General features: G+C 43.9%; 1 protein-coding gene across 4 annotated transcripts in view; it reads right to left on the bottom strand.

Annotated features, from left to right (window-relative positions):
* The window catches only part of PDPK1 (3-phosphoinositide dependent protein kinase 1), a 41,349-nt gene extending 28,853 nt beyond the window's left edge, over positions 1–12,496 (bottom strand). For 2 of the 4 annotated variants that reach the window (XM_075565543.1, XM_075565542.1), the window contains exon 1: positions 12,351–12,496. In XM_075565543.1, the coding sequence (XP_075421658.1) occupies positions 12,351–12,374 (24 nt within the window). In that variant the 5' untranslated portion in view covers positions 12,375–12,496. Of the gene's footprint in view, positions 1–902; positions 963–7,216; positions 7,275–12,350 lie in introns of all 4 variants that reach the window. The other 2 variants (XM_075565546.1, XM_075565545.1) reach the window with 2 other exon arrangements.
* Positions 12,497–16,732: the final 4,236 nt, after the last annotated feature.

Genomic DNA, 16,732 nt, shown 5'->3' on the forward strand with positions numbered 1-16,732 from the left:
GGAGTTGCCAACCCCCGCTGTAGATCCATATTTCGACTGAAATGTTTTTCTTTAGTTAATTGCTCATGAAACGGAGCAGGTAGCAGATTTACTACAGGAAACTCCTACATAATGGAAATTTTCGTAGTGGCAAATAATCTATTACAAAAATACACTACATAACTAAAGTGAAGTAAACACAAAGTAATTGGTACTTTCCAAGCACCTGGATTGCTTGTGCTATTCTTGTAAACTATATCAAAGCAAAACCACAGGGGGCTGTCCCTGACACATTTGTAACCATGAATACACTGAATGAACAGTTTCTGCAACAGAACATCAAGATGCTGACATTTTAGTAGCCACGTTATATTGTGTAATTACACAAAAGCTGTACTGTATTTGCATTTAATGTACTGGTTGTTTGCTGGTGCTTAGCTAGAACCACAAAGTTAATTAAAGAGGCAATCCAAGGTGGCTAGTTTTTTGGAGCTGAACCCTGTTAATTTCAGCTCCGGGGACCCCTTTCTCCTGGAGATACTTACCTGTGAATTAGGTGCCAGTAGTAGCGCTCCTCGGCTACTGGGGTTCACAATATGTCCGCTGTTCAGATATTTCCCGCCCTTCGGCCCAATAGGAAGCTATGATATCATTGGTGTGGCTTCCTATTGGCCCATGTGACGCGGGAGGTTCTGAGCTAGAGCAGCTACCGGCACCTAGTTTGGATGCATCTCCGGAAGTAGGGGGTCCCAGGAGGTAAAATTAACGGGGTTCAGCTCCAGAGACCCCCTGCATCAATTCTATATTAAAATAATAATAATCATAATTTGCCATTTGGATTGCTCCTTTAAATTGGAGTTAAGTAAAATAACAATGGCAGTTGCACATTTTCTTCCACCCTTTCCTCAAACATGAACACTTACCTGTACTGGAATACTTTGTAGAGTACTGGTTATTCCTCCCTCTTCTTAAAGAAAACATACCTTAAATAAAAAGAACACATAAATCCCTACAAGTCCTGTTATGGTGATATTTAGTGGTGCCTCTCCACTTCACCCTACTAGCAGAAGTTAGAGGGACCAAGAGAAAGGCACATCAGCCAAGAACCTAATGTATTATTGGGGGGGGGGGAGGGGGAGGAGATTCCTTGGGTTCGAGCAGGGATTCCTAACAGTATGCTGGAAGTGAACAGTCTGAAACATACACACAAACATTGTGTGTGTGTATGTGTGTAGGTATACTGTACATGTATGTAGGTAGATTAGATAGAGTCCAGATTTCTTTGTTGCTTGCAAGATTCTGGATAGATGTGTACGGTTCCTGACATTTAAATACTGTATGTAGCGCAGAATGTACAAACAGAATTAAAAGTGGCAGACCGGTGGGAGTGGATACACATTCAAAAAGCAAAGCACAGGTCTGTGCAAATCCGGATAGAATACAGGTTGAATAACTAGCTTATATACACTGCAATTTCCCCAAGGCTGGATACAATACAAATGAGTCATCATGCCTAACCACCTGCTTTGCAAAATGTACAGTTGCTGCTTTTGTCCCTGTTGACAAGATATTTTTAAAATAAGGATTTCTATACAGTTTCTAATTTACGAAGGAGAAACAGGTGCGCAAATCACATCAGGACATGAAAAGAAAGTAGAAACACAAAATACTGCAATATTGTCTGCTCCAACAGATAATTTCAATGCAGAGAATTCTATAAAATTTGCACTCACGTATTTAACGTGAAATGAAAGCGTTGTGGTTATTAGAAGTTACCAACTTATATCTCCAGACGGGTACTCCAGATCCATGTAGAGGGAGGGGAAATCCATATACAAAAGAAGGGGGAAGCAAAAATAGTATAATACTGTTTTTAATTTTAAAAACACAAAGTATTCCACTTACATAAGTGCCTTTGTTTGAGAGCATTCAGACCACCCTGGGTCATAGGGTCAGACAAGGATATTCACAGCAACAGCATCCACTCCACGGCCGTCACAGCAGGTACTGGGCTGATTAAAGTTGTCCTCCACTCTGTATGTCATCAACAAGGGCTCCTTAGTAATCACTGATTCACCCAACGCGCGTTTCCACTGCAAAGTCTTCATCAGGGGCTAATCAACTTTTTTTTTGAAAAAGCCCCCAGTGGGTGAAACGCGTAGGAGTTGCGGGGGGTGCCATCCCTTCTCTTTTTAAACTGCCATGCTACAATAAAGTTTTTTTCTAGCACAGTCCAGCCTTTGCCAATTTGTTGCGCGGCCGTGCCCGCTGTTTCCTTTCCTCCCCGGTGAGGATACCTTGCTTGTATCTCTACACAGCCTGGAGCACGCAAAGACAAAGAAAAAAACGGACCAACTTTGAAGATATCAGTGAGTAATCTCATTCATTATTTCAATGTCGGAGCTTCCCCAGGTGTTATGGTTATATAGCAGCGGGACCCACATATGGGGTCTGGGTGGGTTCTAGGACTTCCCCCAGACAACCCTTCACAGTCGCCGCCAGACCACATCCCAACTAGGGGTTATTTATTATCCAGCTCCTTTACTCCTCTGTTCATCCGGACAAAGCAGCAAACAATTATTCAGGTGGATTTATGCCCTGCAGCACTGGTTAATTGAGGGGGTCGTGTACCTCAATGTTCTCTCTATTTGTTCATTCGCTCACAGACGGGTCAGGGTTCTGTGAATGACCAACGGTTCTGTGAATGACCATGGTGTTCCCTAATCCAAGGTCTTGGGTGCCAGAAAGGTATGGTAAGCACGATGGTGATGGGATGCATAAATGGCCTTTTTAGGAAGACTGGAGGTTCTCAGTCGTAACAGACTGGCACATATCTTATACACAAATTCGGTCTACTCTCTTTCTTCACCAGATTTAAGACTATCCTTCAGCTCCTGGACTTTCCCGATAGGCTTTTCTTAAAACCTCATCCCTCGGTGTTAGCTTGCCTCTGGAGCATCTCCTCCGTTTGGTGCCCGTAATCCGATGTCCTCTGAACTAATGAGACCATGTTAGTCTTTATTATAGCTACTGCTGACTGAAGTGAGGTCTGAATGTTTCGAAACGGATGTTCCAGGTCTCTTTTAGTAATACCTGTATCTTCCTATGGTACTAGGTTCACGTTCGATGCCACGTGGGAGAGCCGAGGCGCCACCATGACCAGGATCTCCCGTTGGCAAGATGCCTCTGCTTAGGAAGCGACATCACTCTTGCGCAGAGCCCTTTTTTGTTCTTTGGAGGCATCTGGGAGATATTCCTGTAGCATGTGGTTGCGTTTAAAATTATTTCCTAAGAACTCTGGGGGGTTTAAAGCTGAGAGAGCTTTTGCTCAGCAGGTTCACGAAGCAACTTAGGACGACGTCCATGCACTGTGACCGCACATGAACGACCTCCTCCTGGTGCTGGTTTTTGCCCCAGTTTTAAATGCAGAGGGAAAAAACAAAAAATATATATATATGGAACCATGTTAAAAATGGTTATTGAGGCAAAAAGTGACACTGTGTGCTCATTTGCATGTCATTTCCCAGAATCCCTTGCTGCAGTGGAAGTGCTGTATGCTGGGTGATAATGGGGAAAGGCGGGGTTGCAGATCTGCCTAAGACATGCAGATGAGCATACAGCTATATTTGCATATTTGCTTTCCTGTGGAGGGTTTTTGTCACTTTTTTTACTCACCATAACTTAACTCAGTATTATATATATATCTATATATATATATATATATATAGATATATATATATCTATATATATATATATATCTTTGCTAAATAGGCTCTATTGCCTTAAAAACCAAAAAAACATTGCAGCTAGAACATTGTTTTGATTAGAAACCACATACATTTGTCCTGAAAATCCTAGGACATGCACATTTTCCTCTAAAGAGTTAACTTTTCCAAAATATTAAATAGCTAAATGTGGAGAGCACCACCTGCATTTCATTCCTAAGTGACCATGACTAAAAACAAAACAAAACAAACAAAAAAAACTGCTGCTGGTATTGTGGAGACGTTGTCTTATTGGGCATAATGTGAGAGCACATGCACTGTTTGGGTATGCTGCTCTTTGCTAACAGGTGTATGCAAGGGTAGTGGTTTGAAAGAAGTATTGTCTTGGCTTTATTTATTTTTTAAAAAGGTTCTCTGTGTTCCCCACAAGTAAAAAGCAGAGAGTACCATAAATAGGTGCAACCATGTCAAAGAATGTGGCATCTAGGACATGGCCACATCATGCAAGGTGAAATTGTGTAATATTGTGCCATATCATTACAAAGTTATGTCAGTGAGCCAGGAACAGAAGGGAGGGGGGGGGGGGGGGGAAGAGACATAGCATTGGAGGGCCATCAGGCTGAGTCCATAGAGACTGCAGCCGTGCGGAGGCGCGCTGTGGCTGAGGGAAAGCGGGTGCTTTCCCTGGCCTTACTACGCGTGCCGTCAGGGGGCGTGTCTATGGGCGGGCCAGTGACGTCACGGAGCTTGGTGACCGGCCCTCCGCTCCCCTCAGCGCTGAAACTAAAATGTTTTTTGTCTGCTACACGTGCGCGAGCCCCTGCTAAAGCCGCTCTCATTGCGGCTGCACGGGCTCACAGACAACCGTGAGCGCGGGTCAGCGGCTAAACGCTGATCATGCCCGCGGCCTAATTAAGGCAGCAGCAGATCCTGACTGAACATTAAAGGCCATTTGATGATAAAACAAACCGTGACAAATAGAGAAATGTAATGTTCTTTGAACTATGTCATAGTAAAACCTTTGGCTCCCTGACATTGTGCTCCATCAAATACAGCCAGCGCACATACTTACACGTGTCTCACAAATCTGCTTCAACTGCATTTCCATTACTCAACCATAACAATAGTAACAGTACTAGTGATAGTGAAGGGGAAATTCTCAGTGTGGAATTAACAGCCCAAAAAACAAATGTATAATGAACCTATTGTCTCAGTTTGTCTTAATAAAGATGTACTCGTCATGCAAAGTTATTATTGTCCCCACATTGTACTGCGCTGCAGCATATGTTGGCGCCATACCAACAAAAGATAAAAACAAGTTTAAAAAAAAATCTATATATTTAAATGCATAGTGAGCGAGTTCAATTAGCTGTGACTATTCCTGGAGTCATGCAAACAATTTCCGAATTTTATGCCAACTTGTAACTTTCCGCTTAGGGTGTTTTGTTTTTATTTATTTTTTTCAATCCTATCTGAACCTGGGAGCCCCACGGAGCTCATTAGTGTTTCCCCGAAATCCAGGGACCCCTGGTTCCAAAGACATTTGTAGTTCTTTTGTGTTGGTTCTGACACAGAAAACACTCCTAAAAATATGACTGTGGACTACAACATGGACCCGTGGGTCACCAAAAGAAACAGTGAGGTCATCTACCGACAATATCACAGATTTTCTATTGGGCTGCCGGTCAAATCCTGGCCCTGGTAGCCAAGTTGCTCACCCAGAACTGCCAACTGGACACCTATAATGAACAGGCTCTCCCGCTTTTGAACCAGGAGGTCCACCGGACATTGGGGAACCCTTCAGTTAAGGTAAGAGTGAAATATACACACGCTTCAACATTTTCTACAAATCATGGAAACAATAAATAAATAGGACACAAATATTTGTCAAAATTGCCAGGTGCCCCAATTCCATTACTAATCTGAATATTGTAGGTTTCTATATATAGATAGATATAACAGAACACTTCTAACTATGTCTGAACAATCATGCAGAGACAAACGTGTTTAGGAGGCAGTTTCCCATTATACGATATATAATATCCAAGTAGCAAGTAACGTTATATTCTTTACAGCGTTTCTAGCCACTCTACTAAAGTTTACACAACTTTCTTGAGAAGACTCAGATTTCCTAAAACTTGCTTCCATTATTAGGAAGATGGAGATCAATAGTTTGAACCATCTCAATCCAAACTAACATTATCAAAAATATGTTAACAAAAAATCACTTGCTTCAGTACATTCCTGATGAAAAAAGGAGCCAGCACTGTCGGTTATATACCAGCTACAACATCCTTACCTATCAAATTTCAAATACAAAAGCCAACAGGAATTTGATTACAACATATTTTCAAAAGGTAATTTTTTTGTGTCCAACAATAACATTGGAAACTGCAATTACCCGTGCATTTGTAACCTTCGAATACAACAGTTAAAAAGACTTTAATAATTATAGCTTTTACAACATCTTAACAGTTTCCCTGCCAAAAAAAAAAAAAGGGGGGGGGGGGAACTAAATTCAGCACCTCATCAGAGCAAACGATTACAGGTAATAAGGTGAAAAACTGGCAGCTACAACTATTTAACTGCAGGCAGCACTCTTGCCATGTGTTAACTCATTCACTGCTGGATGGATGGACCAGATAACTAAATATTAAATACATAGGTCCATATTTACAAAGCAGTGTTCTGCTCTAAGACACCTTACAGCCTGAATAGGATGCAAGGCGTCTTCCAGCGTAAGAAGGTGTTTTAAGGCATAAGATTGCTTAGCAAATATGGGCCATAATCCAGGTAAACAACCCGTATGACGCTACGCTACCCATTCACACTTTGTCTTTTATAGTAAAATAAAATGGTTCGTTGTCTAAGAATAAAGGGGTGGGGGGAGATATTAAATACACAAATACTACTGTATTTTACAATAATAATGTCACCACTTCTTCAAAGCATTGTTGTAGTGGTAACTCCTGACTGGTTTTTTTTATTACCAGTTTTATGGAACATTGTATTTATGTCATTAAGTACAGTAGTGCAATACTTTGTCATGAACCCATATTTATTCTATGGAAATAAATATTTGAACTTATGCAAATTTTTAAAGAATGTGAGCTTTAACAAGATAAAGGAATAAAGCTTTAGGTTCAAGTTTCCATAGCTAAACAGGAATATTGGACAATTTGCACATTTAAAAAAATTACCTAACTGGTTAATTTAAAAGAAAAACAAACATCTCCAAAAATGTATATTAAAAGTCTGCATTGAAGTCTAACAAGTCTACAGACCAATTACAAAAGTGCTATAGAAGGACAACCGGGAGGTAATAGAACTTGCAAGTGGAGGCAAAAGGAGAGATAATTGATATGATAATGATATACAAGTCAAACGGTTAATAAACTGCAAAATGTTTACATAGAAATAATAAACGTTGTTGCAAAGACTCTTCTTATTCCTGTTGCTCATAATGCGATTTATCCACACTTTCAAGCTTCCTGTTTTCACTTTCAACTCACTGCCTTAACCCGTTTCCACTTCAATAGCAGCAAGTCATTCTCATGTAGCTTATCATACCTGTCAGTTATAATAGGATACAGTGAATCAGGAAGTGTTTCATGTGCAAAGCATTATCTTGTTAATGCACTGCCAATATTGGTCTAAAAATGTAATTACCATTGCAGATGTTTTTACTGTAAACAGAAAAAAACATTCCCATAAAAATCCAGTTGTATTTAAATTCACAGCACGTTAACTTTTTAATTGTGATCACGCATTAACTTAGATTAGTGGTCTCCAAACTTTTCAGTACGAGGGACACATCATATATTCTTACACATTTTCACGGGCCAAAGAAATAAAATCTTTTTATAATTTGTAGATATTTTATAAATGAATGAAAAGGTTTTATTTGGATCATTTTGGGGTAATCAGCATGATATTATTCAGAACAAAAGAGAAATGTGACAATTACAAAGAAAGGATGCCATGCTTACACTGGGAAATGATATATAATGGGGATATATATATATATATATATATATATATATATATTTATTTATATTATCTCAAGTTGCTTTGTGCCGGATAAAATCTTGTAGGGGGCCTGATGTGGCCCCTGGGCGGTAGTTTGGAGACTCCTGACTTAGATATACAGAAGGTTTGTATTTGGAAGTGAATACATTTTTGTGATTGGTTCGGTATACGTTCCCAAGTTATGTAGAAGTTTCCAGGAAGAAAAGAACAATGTGTATTGCATACGTGTTACTTGTTGTGATCTTCAAAGTTGTATTATCAGTGCAAATGTGAAAAGTTATTTAAATCTTACAATTAAAAAAAGTAGTGAAGATGTTTGATGGATGTGTGCTTTTACTTGTTTTGGCAACTTCCATGTATATTGCCAACATTAAAGCCACAGCACATACTGTATGTTCCTAACGAATTTCATTCAACAAAACGAACTACTCCCTCATAACATATCTACATACTCTTGAACAGTAACGCAGTATATTTTACACACACAGACACACAGACACACTTTAGCATGGGAAAAGCAGACCAAATTATCTTAACACCTTCTGAAAGAAACCACAAGCTACGAATTAAATATTTCCGTGAAACTGTGCTTTTATGAATAATTATATAACCTGCAAAATTTTGCTATCACTTATTCATTCCTGTAATTACTCTCTTTGATAGGACATCGTCTTAAAAAAATAATTCAAAGTAGTAACAGATTAGAGGAACACAATATACTTTCACTTATGCTACACATTTTAATTCCACATTAGATTGCCGTAACCAGAATGCAGTGAGGGATTCAAATATACATGTTGATGTACCATAATTACTATTGTTTGACAAATTTAGTATAACACAAAACTCTAAAATGTTATATAGAATAACATTGCTTTTTGGTATTGATTTATTGGAACGCTGGCTAATAGCCAATAGGAAAATGCATTTGCGTCTCTTCTACTTGCCATACCAAAATCAATACTGTATGGTATGGCAATCTAGAACTTCATTCATCCAACAAACTTGAATAATTTAGGTTATAGGAACAACATCAACAACTTCCGGAGCTCACCAAAAAAATAAAGCAGAGTGTAAAGCCAAGGATAAATAGAGAGGTACCTCGCTCTAACCCTAGAAAGTTACTGTGTGCTATCTGGGAAGTAGAGGAGTACAGCAAAGAGTAAACATGTAGTACGAAGAGAAAAATAAGTCCCTTGAAGGTGCACCACAGTGTAAAGCCATACACGGCATCAATATACAGAAATACATGGACATTTCTAGAAGCATCAATAGGTCTATCCCTAAGAATAGGCTTTTTATAAACATTTAAGCAAAGGACACAAACCACATGACTAAGAATTATTGTTCTGCCATGTACATCTTTACACTGATTATGTCCCCAACTTAAACAAAATTCAAAGGGATAGAATACTGATAAAGAAGCATAGAAATGATCGCCTGGCTTAAAAATATTCTGCACATCATTAAAATGATTTCCTAAAAAGTTCACGTTTGTGGTCTCTGTGAGCATATACAAAGCAGGCAGCCACTTGAGGTACATTTATATATAGAATTAAATTGTACACATCTGCATGGGAGGTAGGCAGCATGTTTCTTATGATGTTATCTAATCATCGTTTCAGTTGGCGCAACCAGGTGAAAGGGACTAAATGCACTAAAACAGGGGTACTCAGCTCCAGTCCTCAAGCCCCCCCCCCCCCTTGCAGGTCAGGTTTTCACGATAACCCTGCTTCAGCACAGGTGGCTCAATCAGAGATTGAGTCACCTGTGCTGAAGCTGCGATAGCCTGAAAACCTGACCTTTTGGGGGAGGGGTCTTGAGGACTGGAGTTGAGCAGCCCTGAAATAAAACATTAATAAAAACACAGTTTGCATAATTATGATTCATCAAGTCTCTTGGACCTTTCCCCCCCCACCCCCAACATTCACACCATTTTGACTGCAAATTTCTGCCTGTTGTATTGAAATTTATTAGAAATGTATCTTAAAGCTTTTCCAAGAATTTAGTGTAAATATGACTAATTTCTAGTATAAAAATGACAGATTTTAACATATTTGTTTTTATTTACAAAAATGTGTCTATGGGTTGCATCACCAACTACCTTTCTAAATAACATCCGAGTTTAAAGCAGAATAATTAAGATAGTGTAACAAACCATTAAAATGGGTGTAGGAATAAGGGGATCTCATTTTTGCAGAGGCATGGATTTGACAGCATGCCCGTAAATGATGGCAACAGTGGAACCCAGTTCCCTCTATACACTTTAATCAGGTATTTGATAATATTATTCAAACTATCAATTATAAATGTTAATATAATCTCATTTTCCTGATCAGTGTAATACAAGTATTGTAATAATGTCTGTATGTGTTGAGATTAGTAGGCCATTATGTGGACATATCAATAACATGAGTGCAATTGTTTTCTAAGCTTAAGTACCTGAAGTTGAATCTCATGAAAACAAACTATTATACACACACACACGATAAATAAGAACTCCTCTAAATGAATATGCACCCGTAGTACTCAATCAATACCAAGAATGTTTTTACAATAACATTTATTAAACAGCAAATTATCTATAGAAAACAACAGGTTTGCTCAATGAACCACCACAAAAAATCCTGTCAAAATCCAAATTGTATCTGTCACACGCATGCAAATGTCACATTCATAATCTAAAACCTTTATGCAAAAAATAAATAAAAAATATGTATTTTATATACATCTCAACGTTTTGGCTACCCTCTGGAGCCTTTATCAATATATATCTTTTTTTACCCCCTATAACTTAACTAATGTGTGGTGGATACCTATCCAAACTTCACATTGCAAAGCCAGTATAACCAATCTCACACTGAAGAGACCCAAAAGGTTGAAACGGCTGTCTGTGGGTAGGTTTACTGGCTATGCATCTTAACCCATGCTGTGCTTAAAAGCTGTGCAATGCAGCAAACATAAGCTTATGTCAAGTCCATGTCAAAATGGATTTGAAGCAAAAGGTGGCACTGTGTGCTCATTTGCATGTAATTTCCCAGAATCCCTTGCTGCAGTGGAAGCAATGTATGCTGGGTGATAATGGTGAAAAGCAGGGTTGCAGACCTGTCTAAGGCCCGGGCCATAGAGGGGTGGGGAGAGCGGAGGCGCGCTAACGCTGAGGCTCGCCTGCTTCAGTCAGCGCGATTGCACGGACTTGCAGGCGAGCCAGCGTGCGCGAAGGGAGCCGGGGGGAGGTGGTTGGAGGCGGGGCAGTGACGGCGCTGGGCCAATCGCCCGCGACGCACTGACGTCAATGTCACGGCGCCGACGTCACGGCGCCGTGACGTTGACGCTGCTGTGCTGTGATTGGAGGTTTTCAGCCGACAGCGCGCTGAACAACAGCTTGGCGCTCGGCTGAAACCTCCAACTCGTCAGCATGCCTGCGGACGCTCGCGTGAGCCCCCTCTCAAGGCATCCTCATTGAGGATGCAGGGGCTCAGCGCGGAGCGTCCTCACGCCTCAGCACGGCCTGTCCGTCTATGGACTCGGCCTAAGACATGCAAATTAGCACACAGTAATATTTCCATTTGAGATATAAATATATATATTAGTCAGCGAAACTGTGAGGTAAATTGTGTAAGGTGCCAAACATAAGAGTGCACATAAATGTTAATGTATTTTGAAAACACATAGCACAAGATGCTTCAAATGACAGGGAATTAATGAATGGTTCCCACAAATCAGCAATACATGATTTGCACAATCCTATTTCCATTAGATTCAAAAGAAAAATGGCTTTGAATTTTCTCTTGACTGAAGGGATGCAAAAATAAAATAAATAAAAAAGCCAAATGTTGCAATTCTATAACTAATTTCCAAAAATAAAAATGACATCAATGCACCCCAACAACCTTTGCCCCCTACAAAACTCAGCAATTGTGTCCCACCCTCCCCAGTCCCCTGGGTTCAAGCAGACAGGTTTAGGGACAGAAAGGCCCGCACTGCCACCAATATTTTTAGGATAGGGGGACACGTTTGCACCTAACAACCCCATTGTTGCACCTAACCAACACATTCTTCACCAAAGCCCCTGGCTGCATGTCCTGGGTGCTGGGGGTGAGGTGGATACATGTGAGGGGCGGAAGAGAGGGAGATGGGTGCCCTACCCCAACTCAGAGGGGACATTTCTGCAGTGATCGAGGTGGATTGCCTCCCTAAGGGGGGAAGGGTGTGTTTGCAAATTGGGAAGTGTCACCTCCATATCCCACAGCGTGAGCATACTGCCAACCAGCAGCATCTAACCCCCCTCCCCCCGCCCCCTTGGCATAGGTGCAAGGCAAGTGGGGTGTCAGCCCATGTACTGCAGTGCAGCCACCTCAGGAGGGGGGAGAGGCCCAGCCACCTCAGGAGGGGGGAGAGGCCCAGGCACCTCAGGAGGGGGGAGAGGCCCAGGCACCTCAGGAGGGGGGAGAGGCCCAGGCACCTCAGGAGGGGGGAGAGGCCCAGCCACCTCAGGAGGGGGGAGAGGCCCAGCCTCCCACCACCTTCCCTGCCCAGAATGGCGCCCCCCGAGCAGCGCCACCTTCCCCACACGCACACACATAAATAAATAAATAAAGGCGGCTTCTGTCTCACCACTTGGCTAGTAGTCCTCGCCATGGGCCGCTCTTCCTCTCCTCAGGTGGCTGGGGGGAATCACACAGTAATGGCCGCCCGCATCGTCTGGCGCTGACGTCACTCCACAACAATGTTCGTGAGGAGGAGGGGTGGGAGGGGGCAGCCGGGTGCGCAACCCCCCCAACAGGCGGGAATGTGGCAGGGCCCCACCCACTTCGGCAGGTGATTGGTGGAGACGGGTGTCGGTCACGGCATGGCCACCTCCCCCCACCTCCCACTCCTTCCCATTCACAGAAAAAAGCGGCTTCGTTTCCTTGTGTGTTTCCTCCATTTCGCAGCAAGATGGGGGGGCTGCGCCTCTGCCTGACAGCAGGGGACCACCTGGGGCGAACACACACACACTCACGCACACACGTGGGCAACACACATGACACACACACAGACGCAAGTAACACGCGAACGCACACGTACATAACACACATACACGTACTCAACACTTACGTAGCACGCAACACTTAATATGTAACACGCACACAAACGTGTATGTTGTGTGTGTGTGTGTGTATATATATATATATATATAATATATGTAGCAAGGTCCCTTCTGGCTCCCCGGGCCTCCGTTTCCCACACCCTTACCTCCTGTGCGGTGGGGGCTGTTGCGGGTGGCGACAGGCTGGCCCACGGCTACCTTTGCAGGGCACCGCCATGTTCGTTATCGTTAGGTTTGCGCATGTGCGGAGGCTCGTGCATGCGCAGAAGAGTTGTGGCGGCCATTACAGTGATCATGGATGGGCAGATGTGGCGTTCTGTAGCGCCGGGGCTCCCCGAGTTTGTGCATGCGCAGATGCGAGCAGCGGTGGCCATTACCAAGTCACGTCTGCGAAGTAGAGATAGCGCAGGCGGCGGCAATAGGAAAGGGCTCCGCAAGAGACTACAATACCCAGCAGCCACTGGGGCTGCTAACCATGTGACGCCAGGGAGCCAATCGCGCGGCCAGATCTCCTACAAGGAGATAGATACATTTGGCACGCTCAGGAAGAACAGGCAGTCAGAGCTGGGGCAGAGTAAGGGTAGGGTGTGCAGGTGGCCCCTGTAGTAGGCCAGAGGCCCCAGCTAGGCCCCAACTCCCCTCAGCTTGCTGCAGGGACCGCCCCATAGGATAGGGACACGGTCCTGTAGAGCCAGCTTAAGTGAGGGTCACAGCCAGGAAGCGTGGATATCCTAGTCACTGGTGATAAGACTGAGTCACCCTCTGCTGGCTAGCAGAGATAAGAGACATTCCCAAGGTGGATCACTCCCAAGCGGGAGCCATCCACTGTAAAGGCGGATGACGACGTGGGATCACCCTTCTGGAGCAGGGACCCCAAGTACAGCGTCTGCGCGCCCGGGTGTGGACACACCCGGCAGGTACCTTCTTCCCAACACGTGCACCAACCAGTACACCTCACCTAGTGGGCAGCGCTGTCACACTTCGGTGGGTGGGGGACTCTGGGTACACGGTGTTCGGGGAATACGGTGTGGGGTTTAGGCCCTGCGAGGCAAACAGGTAGTTGTACCTATTAGTAACCATCAGAGTGTTAAGAGTTATACCTGTGTCAGTAAATGTTATTGTTTTATACACAGTGTGTGATTGATGTTATTGGGTCCTGTGAGGGGCTCCTCCCACTACGCTGGGATCCCTCACAGGTGGAGGCGTTGCACTAAGAGTATTGTATTATATCACCCCGGCTCCCATTGGCGGAGGCTTAGGCCCCTGTGAGCCAACAGGTAACAGCAGTACCAGTAGCATCCATAGCGTATACCCCCAATCACACGGGGGGGGGGGGATACATGGGCTACAAGGGAGTGGTTCAGTGAGTAAAGACACTGACTGACACTGAGATTGCTGCAGGGGAGCCTGGTTCAATTCCTGGTGTTGGCTCCTTGTGACCTTCGGCAAGTCACTTTATCACCCTGTGCCTCAGGCACCAAAAACATAGATTGTAAGTCCCACGGGACAGGGACTTGTGCCTGCAAAATGTCTCAGTAAAGCACTACATAAAACTAGCAGCGCTATACAAGAATATGCTATTATTATTATATATATCGTTTAAAAAAGGGGTGTGTACCAAGTGAAGTAGACAAGGCAAAAAGCCCAGAATAAACGCTGCACCACAAATTTAGAAAGTGACAAGGGAGAGGACAAAAAAACGATTTAATGTGCCAAAAATAGAAGAGCGTTACACTGACATGTTTCGCCAACAAATGGCTTTATCCTCGACCTTGTCGCTTTCTGAATTTGTGGTGCAGAGTTTTATTCTGGGCTTTTTGCCTTGTCTACTTTCCTGGTTATCTACCTTCAACATTTTTTGCACACAGACTACCAAGTTAAAAGGATCCTTTACCCTGCAAGTGAAGAAACTCCTGCGGTTGTGGTTTCCACTAGGGAGTGACAAACTATTGTACATCTGGCTGTACTCATGACACGGTGTAATATGTCATGTTCATCTGAGGTTGTATTTACCTAATTTTAAGACCTGCAAAGGAACAGATGATTGTTATTATGTCCTGATATATAAAACCATAGAATTCAAAGAGGGTGTACTTTCTTTTTCACACAACTGTATGCCAAGATCCCACAGCCAGTCACAACCATGGAACACTCAATGTTAAAGTGACGCAGGGTTTACAGAGGCTGCGCGCTTCCCGAAGGCATTTAAATTAAGTGCCGGGGAAGCGGCGAAGGCCTCTGTAAACCTTACTTAACATGGTTCAGTTGGCATCTGGAGACGCGGCGTCATGTGACGTCATGTTGCCCAGGCGCCAGGAACCACGTTAAGGAGTAGGGAGTGTTGGGACATCATTTCTCACTACCAGATAATTCCATAAATTATTTTAAAATGAAAATCGTCAATGGAATGTTTAAACGCACCCAAGAATGGAAAACATTTGAACTCAGAATGATAAGACTCTTTGACACCAAAACAAGAGGACTTAATGCGAATATGGGGTTTCTCACACACTATCAGAATTGTTTGTAATTATCCTGCCTGCCTCTCTGCCAATGTTTTTATCCACACCTTTCCCCTCCCCCCACAGCATCCCCTCCCCCTCCATGCTGTTCCTTGTCATTGTTTTATCACCCTTCTTATGTCTTCAAACACTTTCTCACCCTACCTTATCTACAGTACATCTCTGTTTTTTTTTCTTTTTCTGATGCCCCAAGCCCTGTTGTAGCCATAGATTCCTTTGTTAATCAGTATTGCCGACCAGAGGAAGAGAGGAGAACTCTCGATAGCTTGTCCGATGACATAAATTGTTAGTCCAAATAAAAAAGGTATCACCTAATACTGAAGTACTCATTTATTCTGCACTATCACAACTGGACTAACACGGCTATTTCCGTTTTATATGTGTGTGTGTGTGTGTATATATATATATATATATATATACTGTATCTATATTTATAAAAATGAAAACGTTGTTTGTTTGCTGTGCACGTTGTTTGTTTGCTGTGCTTATGGGCAATCTGATTGGTCCGTTGGTCTGTCACTCACCCTCTGGCCCGGCGGCTCCTCCCATCACCCCCCCTCACCTGCAGCTCACCTCCCCGCCGTCTTTCCCCATCACCCGCGGGCCCCGTTCTCTCTCCCCTCAGCGGGGGCGCCGGGGAGGGAGGGTGGAAGGAGCGCCGGGGAGGGGGGTGGAATGAGCGCTGGGGAGGGGGGGTGGAAGGAGCGGACCCCAATCAATTTCTCCCCCCAATCAATTTCTCCCCCCTCACAAAAAGTGCTCAGTCGCAGTCCACAGCTCCTACCTGTCTAGGGGAGCCCAACCTGGTGTCAGATGGTGGATGTTGTAATTGACTTCCAGGTTGGACTGCTGGGTCGGGCGCCACCCCTGCACCACCATCCTTCTCCCATCACTGCCGCTCGGACCGGCATACACCCCTGAATTGTCCCGTTGCTCCTTAAAATACGGGATAATTGCGTATATCGACTTTTCAGGGGTAACAGGACCATCCCGGCTATAGGGGACGTCTGGCGAACCTACCAGTGACGCACCCCAGCTGTGTGTAGAGAAGCAGCAGTGCAAAGTCGCCGGGGGGGGGGACACGCGCAGGGGACGGGGGGTGGAACACGCGGAGGGGACAGGGGGGGGGGAACAATCACCGGGGACAGGGGGGGAAACTGATCGCCTGGAATGGGGGGGACACGACTCACCCCCCCACCCAAGATTCACCCCCCCGCACCCACCCAAGATTCACCCCACACACCAACCCAAGATTCACCCCACCCACCAACCCAAGATTCACCCCAAAAGATTCATCCCCACCCATCCAAGATTCACCCCACCCACCAACCGAAGATTCACCCCAAAAGATTCATCCCCACCCATCCAAGATTCAACCCACCCAA

The sequence above is a fragment of the Ascaphus truei genome, chromosome 11, assembly GCF_040206685.1.
Source record: "Ascaphus truei isolate aAscTru1 chromosome 11, aAscTru1.hap1, whole genome shotgun sequence".
Classification (NCBI taxonomy): domain Eukaryota; kingdom Metazoa; phylum Chordata; class Amphibia; order Anura; family Ascaphidae; genus Ascaphus; species Ascaphus truei.